Source organism: Pelodiscus sinensis, chromosome 2 (genome assembly GCF_049634645.1).
Source record: "Pelodiscus sinensis isolate JC-2024 chromosome 2, ASM4963464v1, whole genome shotgun sequence".
NCBI classification, from domain to species: Eukaryota; Metazoa; Chordata; order Testudines; family Trionychidae; genus Pelodiscus; species Pelodiscus sinensis.
Window position 1 is genome coordinate 37,691,034 of NC_134712.1, and position 23,140 is coordinate 37,714,173.

Genomic DNA, 23,140 nt, shown 5'->3' on the forward strand with positions numbered 1-23,140 from the left:
AGAATCATCTGTTGGTACTTTAAGCAGCAGTGATGCAACTAAACATATTTCAGACAACGAAGTGGGTGGGTAGCAAGCAAAAGATTTCAATCATACAATAAAATCACCACTATGGATTGGGTTGTAGTAAGGACCAGCAAATACCAGCAAGACACAAGAGATGAAAAAATTCCTCAGTTCATTTATGCCACAAATTCTCTTTTTGGCATTGTTAACAATAAACACCTTCATTGACTAGTATGAGTCCTTACAACTAGGCTACAAACCACCTGGTAGAGCAGACTTTGGTGGAAGATTGCTAGATGCAGTGTATGAGAAGGAACTCGAACAGCGTGCAAGAAATACTGAGGGGAAATTTGCAAGTTTAAGCCTCCATGGGTGGAGCAATGTACACAAAGATTCAGTAATTTGTGCTTGTGTGATAATAGAAGATGGGCTTGCATATCTTTCAGAAAAAATAGCTACATTAGGAAATGCCTACTCAACAGAATATTTCAAAGTGACAGTGAAAGCTATATTAAACTGTGAACAAAAATTCAACTGTCATGTGCAAAGTTGTGTGAGACAAAGCTGCAAACATGGCAAAGGTGAGAAAAGACTCAGAAGAAAAAACAGAAGTATGCTCCCGAACAACATGGCTGCAGTGCCCATTTAGCGCATCTTTTAACAGAAGACTTAGCCCAAGACATCCAAAGTATGTCTTCACCAGAATAAAATAAAATGTTGAAGTCACAAAATACTTCCCTAACAACCATTTTGCATTAGCTTCACTGAAGAGAACAGGAGGATCCAAACTAATTCTCCCGCAAAATGTTCAGTGGCATTCCGTGGTTGATTGTTTTGAATTTATTAAGAATTGGCCTATTCTCATAAAACTTTGTGAAGAAAATCATGATTAAATAGACAGTAGTAGATTAAATAGAAAGTATCTAACATTGGACTAAAGAGGAATGTCGGGGACATTTAGTTGGATTGATCCTGCTTTGGGGAGGGGCTGGACTCGATGACCTCCTGAGGTCTCTTCCAGCTCTAGAATTCTATGACATGCTCAGTGTACTAAAATCTATACTTGAACCCCTAAGCCTTAAACAACTTCAGAGAAATTGTGGCTGCATTGCTGACACTATCAAAATGTGGAAGGCATTTCAAGAGACATTGAAATACCTCACCAGAAAGTTAAACTGTGGACAATAAAGAAGCAGATGGATCAAACACTAACTCCATCTCACTTTCTTGTGAGCATCCTTAATCCCAGGTATAAAGGTAGATACCGCTGCTGCTGTGGCATGAGCATCTCAAAATTGCTCCTCAGTTATGCTAGGCAGAATATATGAAAGGGGTGTGAGCAAAACCATATAATCAGTAAATATTGACTGATGATGTTTTGAACAAACTGAATCAATGGGAATCATTAGCTAGGCACCTTGAAACAGTTGCTAACCCAACTTTTCACAGCAGTAGCTTCCTCTGTAGGCAAAGGAAGAATATTGCCATTGTTTGGTATTATTCACTCAAAGCTAAAATATTGACAGAGTTGAAAAAGCAGGGAAACTCATATTTCAGTTTGTCTATGAATCAAAATGACAGTGGGAGTGGGGAAGATAAGAGCTAGTTGGAGAAGTGTTAATGACACCAGATATTTAGTGTTCTGAAGACTTGACTGTTAGAATTAATAGAATTTGAAAATTGAAAAAAAGGTTTAAAGACACCATTCAGGATACTGCTGCAATTGCAAATGTGAAACATGTAATAAAACATTTAACATTTCATTTAATAAATACAAGTGCTATTGTGTTTGTGTGTGTGATTTAGTTCTAACTATTGCTAATGTACTGCTTCTGCATCTGCAACTTGACACAGGTAATATTAATTTACAATGTACATTTTACTTTTTAGTGATCAGATTTACACTATTGTTAAGAAATATGTGAAGATCTATTAGTGGGAAAACTTGGTTACATCAATGATTTTTGGTGATTTAAATCAATGATTTAAATCCGCTTGATTTAAATTGATCCACCGTGGTTTACATGCATGATGTAGAGTATCTACACTTGATTATTACTTACTATCCTGTTGAAAAAGTTTCATTGATCTAATCAGTCACTGTTGAGAAATAATACCATACAGTATGGATGACTAATCAGAAATTGCGAACAGGTCGAGCAACATCTTGAAAACAGACCCATTGGCTGAAATCTGTTCACATAAATTATTCGGCAAATATTTACAAATAGAAAATATGCTCACAAAAATGTTTATGCAAATGAGTTAATACTAAAAAAAAAAAACACCTAAATTCAATGGCTAGTTTATTTGCAGTGGACAATCTAACCAGTCTGAGTTACCAGTTAGTCAGTACTTAGTGGGTTGTGAAAGAGTTAAGCTTTCAGGGTCAGGCAGCTGCTCCAGAACAGGAGCAGTAAAGCTAGCCGAAAAGTCCCTGCAACTGTTTTTGCTGTTAAGGTTATGCTACCCATTACAAATTAGTATAGGAAACAAAACAAACCATCGTTCCCGCATCCTGCAATACACCTCCACGTTCCCCCACGTCTTCATACACCTGTGCAGCGTCCCAGCCTCAGTCAGTGCAGAGGGCTGTCATGCAAGTAGACTTGCCTACTCCCAAACCGTCCCAAACCAGGAAGTGACTGTAAAGTCTTCCCGCTCCTCTCCTGGGAGCCACACGTCCCCTGCAGCTCATGGCACTGCCTGCGGCGGAGTCCCCCCGGGGGCACAAGTGAGGCTGCAGACATGGCTCTCCCGACCACTTTGGACCAGCTGCCCTGGAACGCCGCCTTAGCGGAGCAAGGGGCCAGCAATGGCTCCCACGCCAACTCGTGGTACAACACAAACAAGGTAAGTCGGGGCGTGCCTGGCCCGGGGGGCTGAGCAGTGGGAGTGCAAGGCAGCGGGGAAGGGGAGCCCCACTGGCGTTTGTTACCAGTTTCACGGGAAGTTTCTTATTACTGTTTCCTGTTATTCGCTTGGGCAGTTTACACCTGGGTGCGTCTCATTCCTCAGTTCATGAGCCGTCAGCCCCGGTTCAGTCCGCTCTGGGCAGCCCCCTAGCCCCAGCGCTTAGGACACGGAAAGGGAAAGGTGCAAGAAACAAGCACACGCTGGCCCTCTCGAGGACTGGCAAACCAGTGTTCTCCTGGCACTGGTCAGGGTGCAGCTATAGTGTCAGCCCTGAGCTTGGTGCTACCTAAGTCACAACATGGAGCCTGGCCCTGCATTTTAGAGCTGACAACTTGTTTGTACATCTGCTAAAAATAAAACAACTTTGGAGGCTGATTATATACCTCGGCTGCCTCCCTTTTAACAGATTCATGGACAGTTGATTAACCTCTGTTACACCCACACGCTGTCCTGTTCGGGTGAAAACCAAGCTCCTTTTTGTGTAATGCCAAGTACTTAATAATTACAGAAGATAGTCCTTAGAGCTACTTCACCTTCCCCTCCCCACGAAATATCCCAACATTAGGTCATGCTCCCCTGGAGGATCCCAGCGACCCCTCCCCCGGTCTGGTTCTGCATTCACCTATTGGGCAGGTATCCTGGTAGCCGTTAAGATAGAGGCATGTGCCAAACAAATACAGTCTCTATTCCCACTAGAGAGAGACAATGAAGCCTCCACACTTCTCCTGTGAGTCACTAGCCCCCTGCGCACAGAGCTGGCCTGTGCCTGGGCTTGCTTGTTGCAAGACTGCAGTGCTTGCCTCGGACCTGGGCACCTAAGAGCCAGCCAGAACTGAAGTGATGGCAAATATGATGAACATCTGGAATGCCATAGACCAGCCATATGGGGGACTACACCTTTATGGAACAGGGGGCGAGTTTCCTTCTGTGGGCGCTCACTATAGCTCCCCATACTTGGGGAGAAGACTGAGGAGACATGATAACAGCTTTCAAGTAGCTAAGAGTTCTGAAAGAAGGAGGGAGAAAAAAGTATTCTCCTTAACCTCTGATGATAGGACGAGAAGCAATGGGCTTAAATTGCAGCAAGGGAGATTTAGGTTGGACATTAGGAAAAGCTTCCTAACTGTCAGAGTGGTTAAGCACTGGCATAAATGGGCTAGGGAAGATATGGAATGTCCGGCATTGGAGATTTTTAAGAACAGGTTAGACAAATGTCTGTCAGGGATGGTAGATGGTGATTGCTCCTGCCCCTGGTACAGGGCACTAGACTTGATGACCTCTCAAGGTTCTTTCCAATTCTATTATTCTGTGATTCTAAGATACTTGTAGCAGGTCTTAAGGCTGTCACTGAGCAAGTCCTGCAAGGAGAGCAGAAGCAGCATGGGGTACTGGAAGCAAGGTGAGGCCAAAAAGGCCCCCAGGAGGGAGCCTTGTGCAGGATTTGACCCAATGGCAGCAGGAAGCAAGAACAGTGCTGATCACCCCACTTCCCACTCGGGTTTGGCCTCATGGCCCTGCCTTGTGATGGAGGACAACTGGGCCAAATTGAGTGAGGGGCATTGCTACCTGGTGCATGAGGGTCAAAGCACTGCTTAGGTTTGCCCCTGGAGTCCCTCCATCATAGCAAATGACTCTGGGGCCAACTGTGAGTATATAGTGGGACACCCATAGATGTTCCTCTTCACTGATGCTGGTGGGCCAGACCCAGCAGCAGTACCTGGAGCTCAGGTTTGGTCCCCCAATGAATTTGGCCCTAGGTATGTCCTTTTTTTACTCTCAGTTAATTGATTGCCAGTTAACATAAAGGAATTAATATTTGTAAAGCCTCCTCTGCATACTCCCCAGATGCTTACTGCAGTATGCAAGCGTTTGTGGTTTATTTCATGGAATGCAAGGAATATTGTCACTGTCCCAGTTGCAGAACTGGGACTGCTGCACTTCATGAGGTACACTCATGCACTTGAATACAGCCTCAGTGAAGTCCAAGGGTTTTCCTCCAGGACACATGGCAGGATTGAAGCTGATGTGAGTTTTCAGGAAAATGGGGATGTTCTCCTTTCTCCCCAGGGAAAAATATCTAGTAAAAATGAATTAAACCATGCTTTGCAATGTATGCCCTCCTCATTCCTCCCCAGCTCCTCACATGTCTGAACTATGAAACTTTATATGTGACACTTTTAGTTCTTTGCTTGGAGGGGAGTAGACAGAATTTCCTTAAGTACCGTATTTCCCAACTCTCCAAATACAAAAATATACTCAGGCTTTAAAAAAGCAAAACAAATTTGCCTTTTGGGATCTTTGGTGGGGAATCTGAATGCAAAAGGTGATTTAAAATTAGGAATGTAAAAGCTGATTTATAATGGAAGAGTTTTGCAGTCTTCAGTACCGCCATTACTACCAGTGTTGACATATATCACTCATTTCTTTATTGCCTTGTGACCACCATTCTGAATGAAAGGGGACTGTGCTGCTTATCTGCCATGTAATTAAAATTGCCTAACAAGAAAGTATGGCCTGCAGTTTATAAATGCAGGACCAGGAGTCAGACAGGCTTCTAGATGATCTTTCAGGTTCTGCCAAAAGACTTGGACCTTGCATACCCAGGTGGAGCCTCACTGAAATCTACAGGGGTCCAGACGAAGAGGTGATGCTGTTTTCAAGAACAAGATCATCTGTGGGCTTATCATTGGCACTTGATATGGAAATGCTGGATTGCACATTTAAGAGAGTTGTGTGTTACTGGTAAGATACAGAATTCATAATCCTGAAGAATGATAGTCTACAGTGCCTAGGGTTGCCAGGTGTCTGGTACTGAACTGGACAGTCTGGTATTTTCGCCTCCTGTCTGGTAAAAAAAAAATTCAGAAAATACCAGATGCCTAAAAGGTATTTTCTGATTTTTTTTTTCCTGGCCAGGAGGTGAAAATCCCGGGTGCTTACCGGGTTCTGCATGGAAGCTGTCTGGCCCAGCACAGGGAGGCAAGATGACAGGCAGTCGCCGGCAGCTTGTTAGGGCCAAAAAGCCTCAAAAACAAAGTGTTTCTTAAAGGGGTCACACTGCTGATTTTTTTTTCTTAACAATTTTGGTCTCCCCCCTTTTTTTTTCTCTCAACAGAATTTTTTCCTGGTGTTTTTTTGGGGGAGTGGGGCTCGGTATTTTTTGTTAAACCATCTGGCAACCCTGAAAGTGCCCCCCTTCCTGCTGCTCTGGGAACTGCAAACCCCCCGACCACCACCACCAAAATTTAGATAATTTTGTAGCCTAGCTGCCTGGACTACAACCCTACCCAAAATATATGCAGCACCGCATGTTGCTTTCCAGTCCAAGGCATCCTATCCCCAGCCACATCATCTGTACACCCCTTATGCTAGAGGTTACCAGTGGTCCTCAGGTGGTAGTCTGATAACTGTTCTCTACATTGCCCATACCAGGGACTCTTCCACAACTGAATATGGAGCTTTTGGGGACCTTTTTATGCTGCAGCAACCTTTTCATACCCAACAAAGGAGCAGGAGCAGGTGCAGGAGCTGGGATAAAGATCTTGCTCTCCAGTCTTATTTCCTTTTATGCTTATCCTAACAATATTTTTCTAAAACTGTAATAGCCTATATTGCTGTAGTTCATCTTTCATTCTTAAATCGGAGTCTGTGGTGTATGTGATATGAGTCTTTTCTCTTCATTGAACTGTTACATTTTTTAGAGCAGTTTGAGGCAGAAGTGATGCAGCATGTTACAGAGAATGCACGTTCTGTGCTCTCGCTTGGCGATTTTACTTTTGTTCATTCTTGATCTAAAACAAACCACTGGGATTTAAAGCATGTGAATGTTCCTTGGGTGTTGGGAGAAAAAAGACATAACAAAGCTATCATAGAGTTGACTGAAAATGGTAGTTTTATGACCATATGAAAAAATTACAAATATTAGCGCCACAGGTTTAAAAAGGAACAATTCTACATTTACTGAAAATTTTTCACAGCCGTGTTAATTTTTTATAATTGTTTTCATTTTCTTCCTTTTCCCCCTTTTTCCATGTGTGAGGAGAGGCAAAAGAGGGAAGAGAGAAGTGGGGAAATTTGGGGGATTATTGGGGAAAAGATCTTTTTGAAGAAAATTAACCTTCTCCCTCTCCCCCCAAAGTCCTTCCCATTTCAATAAAGGATGTTTTACAGTGAAAAGGATCTGGCATTAAAAACTTTCATTCACAAAATGTTGACCATCTCTAATTATTACTTGAGTGATCTTTGAACCCACTCGTAGAGTTTAAGGCCCGAAGGGACTATTAGCTTGTCTCACAGAGCTTTAAATTTCACTTACTGTTTGACTAATGCATCACTTATTTGGTTGAAGTATCACTTCCAGAAAGGCAACTAGTTTTGATTTGAAGACATCAGGAGATGGAGAATCCACTAATTCCCTTGATAGTTTGTCTCAAACACTAATCACCAACACTGTTAAAAACATGCCTATTATTTTTAAATTGAATTTGTCTGGCTTCAGCTTCCAGGCACTGGTTCTTATTACACAGTTCTCTGCTAGATCAAAAGCTTTTTACTACCTGGTATTTTCTCCCTGTGAAGGTCCTTATACACTGTAATCAAGTTACCTCTCAGTCTTGCTTTTGACAAGCTAAACAGATGGTGCTCTCTATGGCTTTGTCTACCCAACAGAGTTTTGTTGAAAAAAGTTGGCTTTCACCACAAAACTGAAATGTTCCTTCTGTTGATGTAACTCCCCTGCTACATTGACATAATAAAACCACTTCAAGAAGTGATATAGAGTTTTTGTGACAGAGTAACGTAGCATCAGTGTAGACACTGGACATGGCTATGTTAACCTAATTGGCCTCCTGGAGGTGTAGCACAATGTCTATCGTGACTGCTCTGGTCAACAATTTGAATTTTGCTGCCCTGAGAGTACACCGGTATGTGCCCCCTCCCTGTTCAGTGGCTAGAGAATGTATGAAATTACTTTTCCTGTTTGCTCAGCGTGCACAGCTCTCACAGCTTCTTCCCAGCTGACAACGCTGGCTGATTGCAGTAGATGCTGTCCCATGTGGAGAACTCTGAAACTGTTGGATATACATGGGGAGGATGCTGTGTGGTCACAGCTTTGCTCTGGCCATAGGAACCTTGATATTTCTGGGCTGATTGCTAGTGGCATGGATGAGAAGGTTCAGGAAAGGAACACGCAGCAGTGTTATGCAAAGATCAATATTTGGAAAGCAAGCAGTGGTACTACAGTAGTAATTCAAGGTAGCAAGTAAACATTGCCTGGCCAAATGCATCACATAAGGCATTTACTAGGAATAATTGTCAAAATGCTCCTTCAAATCACCCCTAATTTGAATAACTTCCATGGTGCCCTTCTAAGGGTGTGTCTACACTGCACCATTTTTCTGGAATAACAGCTGTTATTCTGGAAAAACCATACTAGCGTCCCTACTGAAATTGCGTTATTTCAACAGAAAGTTGAAATAACGGACAGCTTTTTCCGACAATGGTAAACCTCATTTCACAAGGTATAAGCCCTTCTCCGAAAAAGCTTTTCAGAAGATGGTGTGTGTAGACGCTCCACTTCTGCTATGTCGAATTAGCTCATCACTAGGGCTATTCTAAAGTTATTCCTCCCCAGTGCCTCCTGGGGCTCTAGGTCAAGATAGCGTGAGCCTGCAAAATAGGAGAGCCTGCCTCAGACTAATTTTGAGGCTTCCCTGTAGCGTGGACGCTCTATTTCGAAATAAGCAATTCCGGAACATATCCAAAAAACCTTATTCCGAAAGAAGCTTGTAGTGTAGACGTACCCTAATTGTCCTGGCATCTGGCTGCTCAGAATCAGCTGTCAGCTAATCAGCCTCAGCAGTCCACCCCAAGGAAACTTTTCTCCCTTTGCTTTGCAAATAATTTGTAGAATGCAACAGACCTCAATGACTGTTGGAATATTTTCCTTGTTGCAGTCTAACCAGCCAAAAAGAGAGTGCCAGTAACCTTTTAATTGGCCAAAGGTACTTTGAACAGACATTCAGCACCTGCTAAGAAGTTGAAGCACTTCTTGCTGCTGTATAGGTTCCTGGTGTAAGGTTTTAAGAGCTGTGGGAGCAAAGGGCAGGCAGGGTCTCCTAGGATCACTAGGGGCATTTCCACAACCCCCTTTGGAATCTTTTGAGTCTGTAAAGAAAGTCCCAGTGTGCAGCTTTCTATACTGTCTAGTGTTCCAAAAGAAGCATGCATCATGCACCTGCCCTAACTTCCCCCTATTGTTGTCAGTGAAATGGCTCCACCAGTGATCCACCAGTGGAGAGCTCTGGGGCAAAATTGGGATATGAGGACTATCTATCACCTCGCCACCATTAGGGAATCCCATTGCCTCAAAGCCAGCAATTATTTCCTGTACTTTAACAAGAGTCACAGTTCTTTTAGCAGGAGGCAACTAATGTCCCTGCACTCTTTCATTGCTGCAACCTCCATGATGGACTTTCCCTTCCCAAACTGATTCATTACTGACTGGTAACAGTCTGGAGTTGCCAGCTTCCACACAGTGATCATCACTCACTCTTCCACAGTGAGGACAACTCTTATTCAGGTGTCCCTGTGCCGCAGTGCTGTGGTGAGCTCCACATACAGTTCCAGGAAAGTGGATTTGTGCATCCAAAAGTTCTGCAGCCACTGCTTATCATCCCATATGGGCATCACAAGGCTATCCCACCACTCAGTGCTTGTTTCTTTCCCAAGCCCAGTACGGACAGTCCACTGTGAATTGCTATTCTGTGAATGCCAGCAGCAATCTTGAATTATTTGTTTCCAAGGCAGGGAAAGCATCACTGATTAACTTTCTGTTATGTCACTTATGAAATACTCTAGGACTAGACGCATTGTGTTCATAAAGTTCATCACCAGATTAGTCAGTAGCTCAGGATCCACGCAGTCAGGCAGAGATGGTGCACAGTTTACAATGCCTGTTGAAAAATGGTTTAGACGAAGTCAGAAGCCCACGGAATAATGGGATGGAAAGAACCGTATCACGGGACAGCGAGGATGCCCCACAGTGCGCTGCAATCCATTCCTAACATTCCCAGAGGCAGAGGGTGACAGGGTGGCAAGTTGCAGAGTGGGAAAGCTACCCACAATGCAGTGCTCTGTCTGATGCTAGAGTAATGACTGTGGACACGCTCCACCAAGAAGGAGCATTTTATGGCCATGCATAGACAATAGAGTTAAAGCAGCTTAAGATCATCGACATAACCTAAATCTATAGAGTTAAGTCTATAGTCCTGAGACTTTCCTTGTAAGTAGAGCGAGCCATTTGCACACACTAGTGCGACCAGGAACAACTGGGGATAGTACAGCCACTCCAGAGGAGCTGCCAATGTAAGGCACTGGCTCCTGCGAGCAGTGGCCCAACAAGCTGCTGCTTTCACTGCTGTATTCCCTGTAGCACTGTGGATATCTGCTTTATATCCACGAATCGATGCATACATGGATACAATTCTGTGCATGCCGATATCCACAGATATAAATATTTGTATCTGTGCAGGACAGAGGTATCTCTATCTTTAAGGCATTTTCTCCAGCCCTCAAATAATTATAATGGCTCTTTTCTGCCATGATAGACTTGTGTATTTGTCGATTTATCTGAGGAGTTTTAAGGCGTTACCCATTTGATTCCTTAGTGCAAAATGCAATTCTGAGCTAAACAAATGATTTATAGTTGTGGTCATTTAGTTTATGTAAGAAGATGAACATTATTGTTGAAATTCCTAGACAATAATTAAAATTAATTGTTGTTCTCTGTCAGGAGGGGAAATGCAGCACAGAAGATGAGATGAAGAAAAACTTGTAAAATAAAAATAATGTACTATGAACCATGCAAAAAGAAAGAACTTTAACAGTAGCGTTTGGAAGACTCTATTTTTCAAAAAGATTTGGCTGTCCCAATCTTCAGAAGGGTTCTGATTCAACTCCCATTAGAGTCAATTAAAAGACACCCATTAACTCCAACAGAAGTTAGCTCAAGCTCAGAAACCAGAGTTTCGGATTTGTAGGGAAACAGGGGGTCTATGTCTATACTGCCCCCGTTTTGCGCTAAAAATATGCAAACGAGGTAAAGCGTGGAATATCGCCTCACCTCGCCTCATTTGCATAATAACACTGCTCCTTTTTGCACAAAACCCCCCTCTTGCACAAGAGCTGTTCTTCCTGGAAAAAATGAGGAAGAACGACTCTTGCACAAATGCCTTTTGCGCAAAAACAGAGTCTAATTGATTATGCAAACGAGGCACGGCGATATTCCACGCTTTGCCTCATTTGCATATTTTTTGCGCAAAATGGGGGCAGTGAAGACATAGCTCAGGTGTGCAATAGTGTTGAGGGCTGTGACAGATCTTTCATTAACCTGATAAATAATCTCAGAGAGGTAGTCCATGTTAGTTTGTAATTTTAAAAACAATGAGTGGTCCTGTGGCACCTTAGAGACTAACCAAAGTATATAGACTCATGAGCTTTCCTGGGCAAAACACACTTCATCAGAAGAATTGGCATGGAAATAACAGAAACCAAGATGTATATAACAGCCGAAGTAGTACCTGTCAGTTGTGGGACCTGTGTTAATGAGACTAATTAAGTGGGCTGAATGTGTACCATACATCGCTTTTTATGTGGAAAAGCAGATATTAATGGCAAGAGGAATTGGCTTTGTTATGCGCCAACAAGGCTGCAATTATTACACTTGGAATTTTGGTGACATACATAACTGTTAGTTCATTAGTTCTTTATAATATCACTGTAGATCCCCTGAAAAGAATAATTCTTGTTAACATGAATAGTTGGGTGTATACTCCTTCTCTCTTGTGACTAATCTGGACTTTGGAATGTTCTACAGTAAACTTGGAGATAGCCAGCTGGTATGTAACTTAGATGATGAGATCTAAAGAAATGCAACATTGCTATTGTCATAGGAGTGAGCAATGAAAGTCAACTAGCTTTCAAAAGCAAATGCATTCACTATCTAACAAAACAAACAGGACTTAATTCACTGGCTTTATAAGTGAGTCACTCCATCTGGAGTTTACTGCTGATTTACATTCACAGTATTGAGAAGAAAGTTGTTGGTCTTGTTGTAACATATATTTTAATTGGCTATCAATTCGTGCAGGAACCTGAGGTGATCAGAAACCTCACAAACAACCTTTCCTGGCCTGGGTTCACCTAGTGGGTTGGCCAACACCATAAGCAACACTTGTGTTGTAGAACAGAAGTTTGTGAAATGTACATGTTAATACAGTATACACAAGCGAAGTGTCACAACATCACCAAACACTACATAAAATGTGAGAGGGGAATCAGGCCTCATGTTTCCTAGGCAGAAGGTGTCAGAAATCTAGTTTTAGAGGCTTCAGGGGGTAGCTGAGTTAGTCTGTACAGGATAAACTTAAAAAACAACGAATGGTCTGGTAGCACTTTATAGACTAACAAAACATGTAGATGGTATCATGAGCTTTCGTGGGCACAGCCCACTTCTTCCGATGATCAGAGTTTTGAGTTTAGGATGTGCAGACCAAAATAAATAGGGGAGAAGGGAGTAGGGTTGCCAGGTGTCCGGTCTTGACCCGGACCGTCCGGTATTTTTGCCTCCTATCCAGTAAAAAAAATTCAGAAAATACCGGACATCTAAAATGTATAGTATTTTCTGATTTTTTTTCCCAGCCAGGAGGCAAAAATACTGGGTGCTTACCCAGTTCCAGTAGGGGAGCTGTCTGGCCTGGAGCAGGGAGACAAGATGGCAGCCTGTTAGGGCCAAAAAGCCTCAAAAACATTTTTTAAAGGGGCCATGCTGGGTTTGTTTATTTATGTATTTATTTATTGCTTAATAACTCTCAGGGTCCCCCTTTTTTCCCCTCAGCAACTTTGATCTCCCACTTTTTTTTTCCTCAACAGAATTTTTTCCCTGGTGAGGTTTTTTTTTTTTTGGGGGGGGGGGGGAGGAATTCGGTATTTTTGATTAAACCATCTGGCAACCCTAGAAGGGAGAGGGGGAGGAAAAAAAGGAGGGCGGCAAGAAACAAGGAGCAGAGGGTATGGGTATATCAAAGGGAAAAACAGGAAGGCAGAACTGGGAATCAGTGAGCACCTGAAGATTGGGTACTTAAAAGGAAGCAGGTAAGAATTAAAGTCAATAGATAGTACCCTTCCTAACACAGGAATCTACACAAAGAGCTGTTTGCACCTTCATTGAAAGTTAGGTCGATAGTGTCCCAACCATCCCTCATGACGACTGAGGCCATTAGCATGAGAATTGAACTTGCAGATGAACTGTAATTCCAACACCTCTCTGTGTATTTGGCTAGTAGAATTGGCTTGTGACAAGACGGCCACTTGAAGATCTTTTAAACAGTGATTAGGAAGATTAAAGTGTTCCCCAACAGGTTTCTGTATGTTCCCTTTACATATATCTGATTTGTGTCCATTGATTCTTTCCCGTAGGGGCTGTCCAGTTTGTCCAATATATATAGCAGTGGGGCATTACTGGCATTTGGTGGCATAGATCAAATTACTGGATGTGCAGTCAAATGACCTTTTGATTTGGAGGGTTTGTCTAGATTAGAAAGGTATTACAATGCATCAACAACCTGTCCTAACACATGCTAAAACTCCAGTGCTTCAAGTCAATCAACTTAACATTTGTTACAGTACACTTTGCCTTGTCTATACTAGAATTTTAACTAACACAATTCAAAATATACATATTTTATCCTAGTCAAGACAAATTCAATGTCACAACAATTGTGGATTATATTATTTCAGTTTACAGTTATGTCTACATTTGCCAATTTTAGCACAAGAAGTCAAGTTTTTGCGCAAAAACTAGGCTAGTGTCTTTACTGGAAATCCACATTTTGCACTGAAACGGCTGCATTTCAGCACAAAAATAAAACCATTCCAAAGAGTCTTTTTGCACTGATGTACCAGTGAAGATTCTTGATTGCTTTTACCCGTCTCACAATGCAGAGCAGGAATGCAGAGCTCTTTGAAACTCAGCAGTCCTGCGTGCAGGTATGTGCAGGAGCCCTTTAGTTCTGGTCTGACAGCCAGTGCTGCCACTGCTCTGGGACACACAGCAAATTGATTTTGTAAAATGCTCCTGATGTCTCCCACAATATGAACAGAGTCAGGCAAAATGTGCTGTATAGAGTCAGGGGAGGCAGACGGGCTGATGTCAGGATGGTCTCCTACCCCGGTCTCAGGACTGGTTGCTTCCAGCAGCTATCAGTCACACACATCCACCCCTGCCACAATAATGATTTGCTTTGTCTCCTGGAGCAGTACATAGTTGGATAGCTACCACAGCACACTCCTCTCAACCTAGATGCAAATGCTGCCTATGTAAACACCATGTGAGCACAAATCACCATTTTTCTTTTAATACTTTTCTGTCAGTGACAAAAGTGTAAGCGAAAAAACTCTGCAAGTGTAGGCATAGTAGCCTACATTTTTTCAGTTTGTTTTTATCAGACTTCTACCTCAGTTAGGCAAATCTGCATTACAGCATGTTTATTATAAAAGTTGCAGCAAAGAAGGGCGCATGTATGTAAATGCACACTTTTATCAAAATAATTGAGGGTATGAATTAAAATGGATTTTAATTATTTTGCTTTCGGAATGTGTGTAGACAAGTCCTGGCTCCACTAAGTTTGTTCTGTGAGTCCAGTTTATTTTCTGGTCATCTGAAGAAGTGGGCTGTGCCCATGAAAGCTCATGATACCATCTACGGCTACGTCTAGACTGGCCACATAAGACGGAATAGGCATGCAAAGCAGGCAAGTCAGAATAGGGAAGTCCGCGGGGGATTTAAATATCCCCTGCGGGATTTAAATAAACATGGCCGCCGCTTTTTTTCCGGCTTGGGGAAAAGCCGGAAAAGAGGGTCTAGACTGGTGCGATCCTCCGGAATAAAGCCCTTTTCCGAGGATCTCTTATTCCTACTTGCAAGTAGGAAAAAGAGATCCTCCGGAAAAGGGCTTTATTCCGGAGGATCGCGCCAGTCTAGACGCTCTTTTCTGGCTTTTCCCCAAGCCGGAAAAAAAGCGGCGGCCATGTTTATTTAAATCCCCCGCGGATTTCCCTATTCTGACTTGCCTGCTTTGCATGCCTATTCCGTCTTATGTGGCCAGTCTAGACGTAGCCTAGATGTTTTGTTAGTCTTTAAAGTGCTACCAGACTATTAGTAGTTGTTTACTCTCAACCCTTTCGTTCCATACTTTTTTTTTGTTTTGTTTTGGCTTTTGATTTGGTTGTCTCTGGGTTCTTGTATTTATCTACTCCTTTTTTTGTTAATATTAATCTTCTTGCTTCCTGTTTTTCTCTTTTCTCTGATAAGCTGTATTTCTCTGCAGTGACTAACCTGCCATGAATGTTATCATTTGGAGCCTTTGTTATCATGCAGCAATGATTCAGTCCTCTCCTCAAGATGATAGACAGTGAAGCAGCCTGTAGGTCTGTAGAAAGCTCAGTCAAGCAAAGACTAAAAGCGTTTATCTCGTCAGGATTCTAGCAGCATCTCTTGACTGGCATGTCAGAGGCTACTAGAACAAACTGAAGAGGAGTACGGGTTTCCAAGAGCTTGGAAACGTTTCTGAATAAGCAGCAAGTAGCTCAGGAATGTGCTGAACTCAGTTTTGTGTTTGTGCTTTGTTTTTGGGTACAGGGCTGGGGGAGGCTGTAGAACAGGGGAGGGAACCTAAGGCCTGGGAGTCGCATATGGCCCCAGCTTGCCTGAATCCGATCCCTGAAGCTCAGGGCTTCTTCCCCCTCCCCAACATTGGGGAGTCTGCCCCGGCACTCCAGCCCAAACCCCCACCGCATAGCTGGAGCACACAAAATCTACTAGCCTGGTCCCCCTAGGTTCTAGTGTGTGATGGGAATGTAGGGAGTGTCTTTCTCCTTCTCAGCTGGGGACCATGACAGTGAGGGTTGCTTTTTGTTTTGGTTTGTTTTTTTGCTTTTCACTTGTGTGCGGCCCCCGACTAATTTTTCTATGGGTCAATGGCCCCCGACCCAAAAAAGGGTTCCCCATCCCTGCTCTAGAAGGGGAGAGAAGGCTGTTTCTCTTGGTAGCAAGTCTGCAGTGCTACCTATCAGACAGTCTATTACAGTGAAAGGCTACCTAGGCTAACGAGTGGGCTGCATGAGTAGCCCTCCTTCATCTCAGTGGATGGCAAGATTGTTGTAACCAACACTTGTGTCTATCACTGATCTCCCAGGATAGGGTAGTTTGCATATGTAGAAATTGCGGGATGTGTCATTTGAATGGTAGCAGCACTTTGACTAGATGCAGAGAGAGTGGACCGCTTTCAAAATGTTGTATGGAATGTATGCCGTCAGTATGCACCTCATTTCACATGCTCTTGCTTGAAGTGTGTGTCATTTTTGTAATGCCGGTAAGAAAAAAGCTACACGGACGAAAACCAGCAGAATCTGGTAACCCCCTGTGTGGGCAACAGTAAGCAAAATATCTCATTGGCTGCGCATAGAACCCCAATGGGCTACATAGAGCTCTCCCGCTGCAGGTTGTCCACCACTGGTCTACTAGTTTACACCTGTTGCTAAAACTAAAGGCCATGTCTACACTGGCAGCTTCTTGCGCAAGAACTCTTTTGCGGAAGTTCTTGTGCAAAAAGTCTTCCACAAGAGTGCGTCTACACTGGCATGTGCTTTTGCGCAAGATCATCCATGTCCGTGCAGACGCTTTCTTGTGCAAGAAAGCTCTGATGGCCATTTTAACCATAGGGGCTTCTTGAAATTCATGTTGCCTGTCTACATGGCCTCTTCTGGAAGAACTCTTACGCAAGAGGACTTCTTCCTCAGAGGGAGTGTCAGAGTTCTCGCACAAGAAGCCCTGATTTTCTACAGTACAATGTCAGTTTACTTGCGCAAGAACGCGTGGCCAGTGTAGACAGGCAGCATGTTTTTGCGCAAGAGCGCTGTTTTCGTGCAAGCATGCATCAGTGTAGACACAACCAAAGTGTTCAGGAACAGGCTTACAGTTCTGAAAGATTATCAGCAAATGCTAGGCCTCAAATATTTGGCTAAATAACTGTTGCTAGAAGATGCTCTGGAAAAAACTGCTCTGAGCTAGAAAAAGCTTGAGTTCCTTCCTTCATTTTATTATTAAGTGGTAACCATTTCCTTGGCGCTGCATACAAGACACAAGCAGACCTGATCTTTGTTCTGAAAAGTTTACTGCCTACTTTTAATTGTATAATCTCTTAACTCTTGGTTTCAAAATAGAAATATGAAGGTCATCACCTCACCACAGTTAAGGAATCCTATTGCCTCAAAGCCATCAATTATTTCCTGTGCTTTACCAGGAGTTAGTCCTTCTTAGTAGGAGGCAATTAATGGCCCTGCATACTTGCATTGCTGCAGCTCTTATGGTGGACTTTCACAAAAATTGGTTTACATGAGAAGATGCACAGTGGTGTGTGCCATGCACATGTGAGAAATATGAATTGTTTTTATTAATTCTTGCTGATCAAAGTCTAGCAGTTCTTATTTATTTCCATTTAAATGGACTGTGTTTCCGTCCAGCAGGCTCTAAATATTGACATCCAACATCTTTGTAATTACACTTTTTGTAATTGATTGTCTGAAAAATTAATTTAAAAAATCAAACATGTGACATGCAGAAAGGAACGTAGTAAGCTAACTTCCATTGCAAAGCACCTATTCTGTGAAAGTTAAATTTCAGAACAGGAAGAACCCTGATTGTTTTGTGGCACATTGACTTTGTCACTGGTATAATGGAATGGGAAGACTTTCAGGGAAGGTGCTGAGGGGGCTTGCAGGCATTATAGACACCCCAGAATTTGCCATAGCCACCACTTAGCAGATGTTTCTCTCTGTCCGCCCAGCTCTGAAGGCATTGCAGAGAGTGGTGGCTACTGGCCCGGCACCCATCTCCAGCAGCAATGGAGAAGTAAACACACATTGTAGCGAGGATAATGCCATATTTGGAATTCTTTTGCTCTTCTCACACACCAAATGACTTCTCATCTTTCATATCTCCATGACCAAAGCTAAACTATTCTGTCACATTGATCATTATTCTCTCATTATTTCCTGTAATCCCCCCCCCTTTTTTTTGCTATGTTTGCACAAAGATTAGTCCAATGGGGTCCTAGTACATCATTGTGATACACCGAGCACAGATAGAGCTCTCTAAATAATAATAATAATAATTAAATGATAAATCTCTGATTTCAGATGGCAGCTGTTTTCAAAAATACATTTTTTCTTAACGACTCTGAATTCCCTTATACTTCATAGTTACTCAGAATTAGATGTTTAGGAGGCATGTTTTCCAAAACCTACATTTTTATAAAGTCCACAGAAATCTGGCATAGTTTTAGTTACTGGAAACCAAATGTAGTGTTTGCAGCAATATATATAATATATGTCATTAAGTTTGTTGAAAACAATGTTAGAATAAAAAATAGATGGAACAGCTTAACAAGCCTGATGAGTGCATTGGCAATTTTTTTCCATTCATCAGTTTAACTTATAATAGAAGGTTTCCATAAATATCCATTATAAAACCTTTATTCAATGCAAATAATATAGTCCTTCTGGGTTTTGATTTTTAAGTCCTGGCAAAGCTACAACTCAATGTACATTAGAAAAACAAAACCAACCCCCAAAATCTTTACATGCAACAGTTAAACTATCTGCTTTATCATAGAGCTGAATTTCTGATGCAAATTTCAGGCTGAGGGATAAATGTATCAGAATGAATACAAAAATTTACCTATGGGCCTGGATTTATCCTATGTCCTTATTGCCTAATCCACTAGTCTATGGAAAATCCATGAACCAGTCAATTAGTTGATTAAATTTAACATCCCTAGTCAGAGTTGCATGTTTTATTCTAATTTAGTCTTGTTTCAGTGAACAGGAACAAATGCTCTTTTGATCCATTCTAACACCATGCTATATCCTTGAGCGTTAGTGTTTTTAGTAGGATTTAAAGCTGTGTAGCTAGCTAGCACCTTTCACTGTGGTGCAGGTGTTGGGCTGGTCGAGTAAGGGTATGTCTATGCAACAGCTGGAAGGTGTAATTACCAACTTGGGGATGTATGCATTCTAGCTCTGATCAAGATAGTAGGCTTAAAATAGCAAGTATGAAGCAGCTTTGAGTAGCTCTCAAGTACAAGCTGTGATGATGCAGTCAGGGTTCCCCAGTTCCTGCAGCCCGGTAGCAGCAAGAACAGACTCTGCCAGTCGTAGAATAGAGAGGGGTTTATTGTTCCTTCAGGATACAGCACAGCACATATGTGATGTGGCTACAGAGCCCAGAACCAGGATGCCTCAGACCCTAGGGTTAGGGGTCCATCGCCCCTAGGCCCCCCACTTAGCCTCTTCTCTCCATGCTTCTCTAACAGCAACTGACCCTTCCTCCCAGCCCTGCCCCCCAGCCAAGTGCTGGTCTCCGCCTTCCTCCCTTTGTCTCTCTCCCTGGGAGGCTGAGCCTGGGTGTCTGGGTTAATACACATTTCGGAGAGTCAGTGAGAATCTCACATCACAGTGCAGGGGAACCCTGGGTTACAGAGCAGACAGCACCCCCACTACGCCACACAAGCCCATCCTGAAATCCTAGGAACGTACTCAGGTGGCTAGCCTGAGCTGCTCCCGTACTCCGTTGCTATTTAGTCCTAACTGGGGGGGAGGGGTCAGCTTTCTAACTGTTGACAACTGTGCCTCCCTGCCATGCCTCTTCCTCTAATGTTCTACCCCCGTTCCATCTCTTCCTTCAGCACCCCCCTTCCTGCACCTGCCTCTTTCCCCTCATTTGCTCCTCTCTTCCCTCTTCCTTTCGGGTCACAGAGCCTGCTGCCTCCCTGACCATGAGATGCAAGTAGTAGTCAGTGATGGCAGAGCAGGGTCTGGTACTGGTCGATAACCCAGTGTCGCTTCCCCCCTTCTCTGGGCTGCAGTACCTGGATCTTGGGTACTCAGTCACTACATTGGACAGGACACTGCCAGGCCCCCTTTTTGACTGTACTTTCTGGTAGAAAACTGGGCACCTGGCAACCCCAGTGCTAACTGCTCACGTGGCCACATTGACATTTTAGCACACTAACTTGAGCCAAGCTAGGACATGCACATGCATGGGCGCCAACTCTGGAACACCCATGGGGGAAAATTAGTAGGTGCTGAGCACCCACCAGCAGCCCAGCTCTCCCCCTTTACACCTCTCTCCCCTGCACCTCTTGCCTGCTGGTGGCCTCACTGACCAACTCCTCCCCTGCCCTTCCAGCTCTTCTGGAGCACTGTGAACAGCTGATTTGTGGAATTCAAGGAGCTCTTGGAGTGAGAAAGAGGAATGGGGATGGGGCATGCTCAGGGGAGGATGGAGCAAGGGTGGGAACTTGGGGCAAGGGGTGGAATGGGGTAGAGGCAGAGAAGGGGCAAGGCTTGTGGGAAGAGATGGAATGGGGGCAAGACCTGGGCATAGTGTGGGCTGTTGAGCACCCCCTGGCTAGAAGGGAAGTCGGTGCCTATAAATACATCTACCCAAGTTGGAAATTACACCTCCCGGAGACATAACCCGAGAGGCTAGACTTGAGCCCAAGCTTCAGCTGAATCAGCATAGTGTATGCTGCCTTGTCTGCCCTCTACTGAAATGTGTTAGCATGTTAACTGGTCTAGTCTGGTCAGCAATATCCTAAATAAAAATGAAACCTTATTACAATAAGATTACTACCTGTGGGATCCACTTGATGCAGTGTTTGTGTTGTTGTAAGTTATTAATGTAACTTCTTGAGGAGGAGGGGACATGCTAATCTAATTCCTTCAGTTATCACCCTTTTTGAGGCTTTGCACTGGGAAGGGGACCCATTGTCTGATTGATTATTTATTCAGGATCTCTTCAGAAGTTCAGGCTGGATTCTCCAGAGAGTAACAGCCACACAAAGGATTCTGCGGTAAATAACTGACTTGGGCTTTTGTTCTGGTCCAGCCAATTGGCAGGCTCTCTAGTCCATGGGAGGTCTTAGCAGTGGGTTGGAAGGACTTTGGCCTACTGAGCGCCATACAGCTGTGTTCTTGTGCTGAACAAAAAGTATGATGATCTTGAAACCAAAGGAAAAACCGCGGGGGGGGGGGGGGGGGGGGTTTGAAGGACAGCTTCTGCCAGAGCCCATGTTGTAATGTAGGAGGTAATATAGTGTAAGTTTATCCTCGTGTGTAGGTTCTTTTGGTTTTTTTAATATATTTTCTCTCTAATGTTTTTTCCTTAACAATAAAATAGGCTTGCTTAGGTAGAATGTTATGGTGTGGGCAACTACCCTTATTAGTCTCTGAAGAAAAAGCAAGCAGGCCTGCTTAGACAGACTGTCTTTTGATGGGAATAACAGTGAAGGTGTGGGAATACCCAACTCAGATGGGAGAAAGACAACTGCTTAGGAGCCCTGCTGAGAATGAGGCCCTTGCTGAGCTATAGAGTGGCAGGGGACATAGGTGTAGTTGCCCTGAACAGTGACACGTGGTATTAGAACATGGTTTCTACCCATCTAAGACCAAACTCTTATACCATGATCAGAAAACACAACTGTTATAACATGGTGCCCCCATGCAGGTAACTATATAGTGTAGCCTGGCCATTGAGCATGTTGAAATACCATTTTAAGTTCTTTTATCCCAAAATAATGAATGCTATTTTCAATATTTTAATTTGCAAACCTTACATAAAGATGGGGAAGTTTATTGAAAAGGAGATATCCTAATTCAGACAGAGTGTGGTGAAATAACAAAATACATTAATGAAATTATTGGAATAACTGTGTTGCTGGATGCCTTGTGTCATACAGTGAATATATTAGCACACAAATGGCTGTGCTATGGCGTGCACCATCTGATTGTTAACTTAGCTTCTAGCCTCTATAATGGGAGGAGAAGATATGGCCTGCAGGCCAGATCTGTCCTGTCACGCCTTTTAATTCGGTTTGCTCCTGCAGTACAGAGCAGTTCCATGCTGCTCAAAGTGGCTGGCTGCTCCCTGTGGCTCTCTGTGCCACATGCATGGGGGAGGAGGAGCTTTGTGCACTGCCCCAGTACAGTATCTCAGGTCTTATTGTCCAGAAAGCGGACCAATGGGAGCTGAGAGATGTGCTTGGGGTGGGCGTATTACAGCACAACCTCAGCTCCCATTGGTCAGTTGCCACTCAATAGAAGCTGAGATTGTGCTGGGGATGGACGCAGTGTGCGACGTCTCCTCTCTCCCTCCAATGCAGAGAGACATGTGGAACAGCAGCTAGTTTGAGTGGCCTAGAGCTGTTGGCAGGCAGGGGAGCCTGCCTGAGAGTCCTGCTGGGCTGCTAGCCAGGAGCTGCTTAGGTAAGTGTCTCCCAGACAGAGCCTGCCTCTGGCACCCCACCCTTTTCCATACCCCAGCTCCCTCCCAGACCCTGCAGCCCCTCTTACACCCTTTCCCCAGGGCAGAATCCTCTCCTGCATCCATACCTCCTCCCAGTCCCTGCACCCCAATCCCCTGCCCCAGGTCATCACTCAAACCCTCTGTACACTCCTCCCCTCCTGCCCCAGGTCACAACCCCTCCTTCACCCAAACACCCTCTCTTGCACCACAGTCCCCTACCCTGAGCTCCCTTCTGCACCCAACCTCTGTCCCAGACCCCATACCTCCTCCACAGAAAAGTGTGGCTTTTGATCACTTACTAAAACCTTGTCATTGCCCTCCCATCAAAAATTCCCTCCCCCCAGTATTATTGCCCACCCACAGTGTGTTCTATCAAAGGATGGCAAAATGTACATTGGAATAACCTTTCAGTTTATAGTTGTTTACTGTTCAAGACCCAGGTGAAATGCACCATCTTCATTATCCTTATAGCTATTCAATTTGAGACATTCCTCATTGATTTACTTAGTGATGCATGAATTCAATAACTAGAAATGTTAATTATGTGGGTTTTTTAATTGTTGATTTATTCTTTCACAAAAGTGTTAGCAAGAGTCTTCTGTTCTATTATGCCTATATAAATTTATAAGCAGCATTTTTTTTAATTTTGTTTTTTAATTAAATTTTGCAGACTCAGCTCTTGGGTGTTTTGTTGGCAATCATTGGAAATTTTCTGATTAGTATCTCTTTGAATATCCAGGTATGAAATATTTTTTTCTAATTATTGAGATTTATTTAAATTTTAGTAAATGATGA

The 23,140-nt window shown here is 43.4% G+C and overlaps 1 protein-coding gene across 1 annotated transcript in view; it reads left to right on the forward strand.

Annotated features, from left to right (window-relative positions):
* The first annotated feature begins 2,454 nt into the window (after window positions 1-2,454).
* The window catches only part of NIPAL2 (NIPA like domain containing 2), a 69,548-nt gene continuing 48,862 nt past the window's right edge, over window positions 2,455-23,140 (forward strand). Inside the window, exons 1-2 of the mRNA XM_006123921.4 lie at window positions 2,455-2,859; window positions 23,016-23,084. Coding sequence (XP_006123983.1) covers window positions 2,755-2,859; window positions 23,016-23,084 — 174 coding nt within the window. The 5' untranslated portion in view covers window positions 2,455-2,754. The remainder of the gene's footprint in view (window positions 2,860-23,015; window positions 23,085-23,140) is intronic.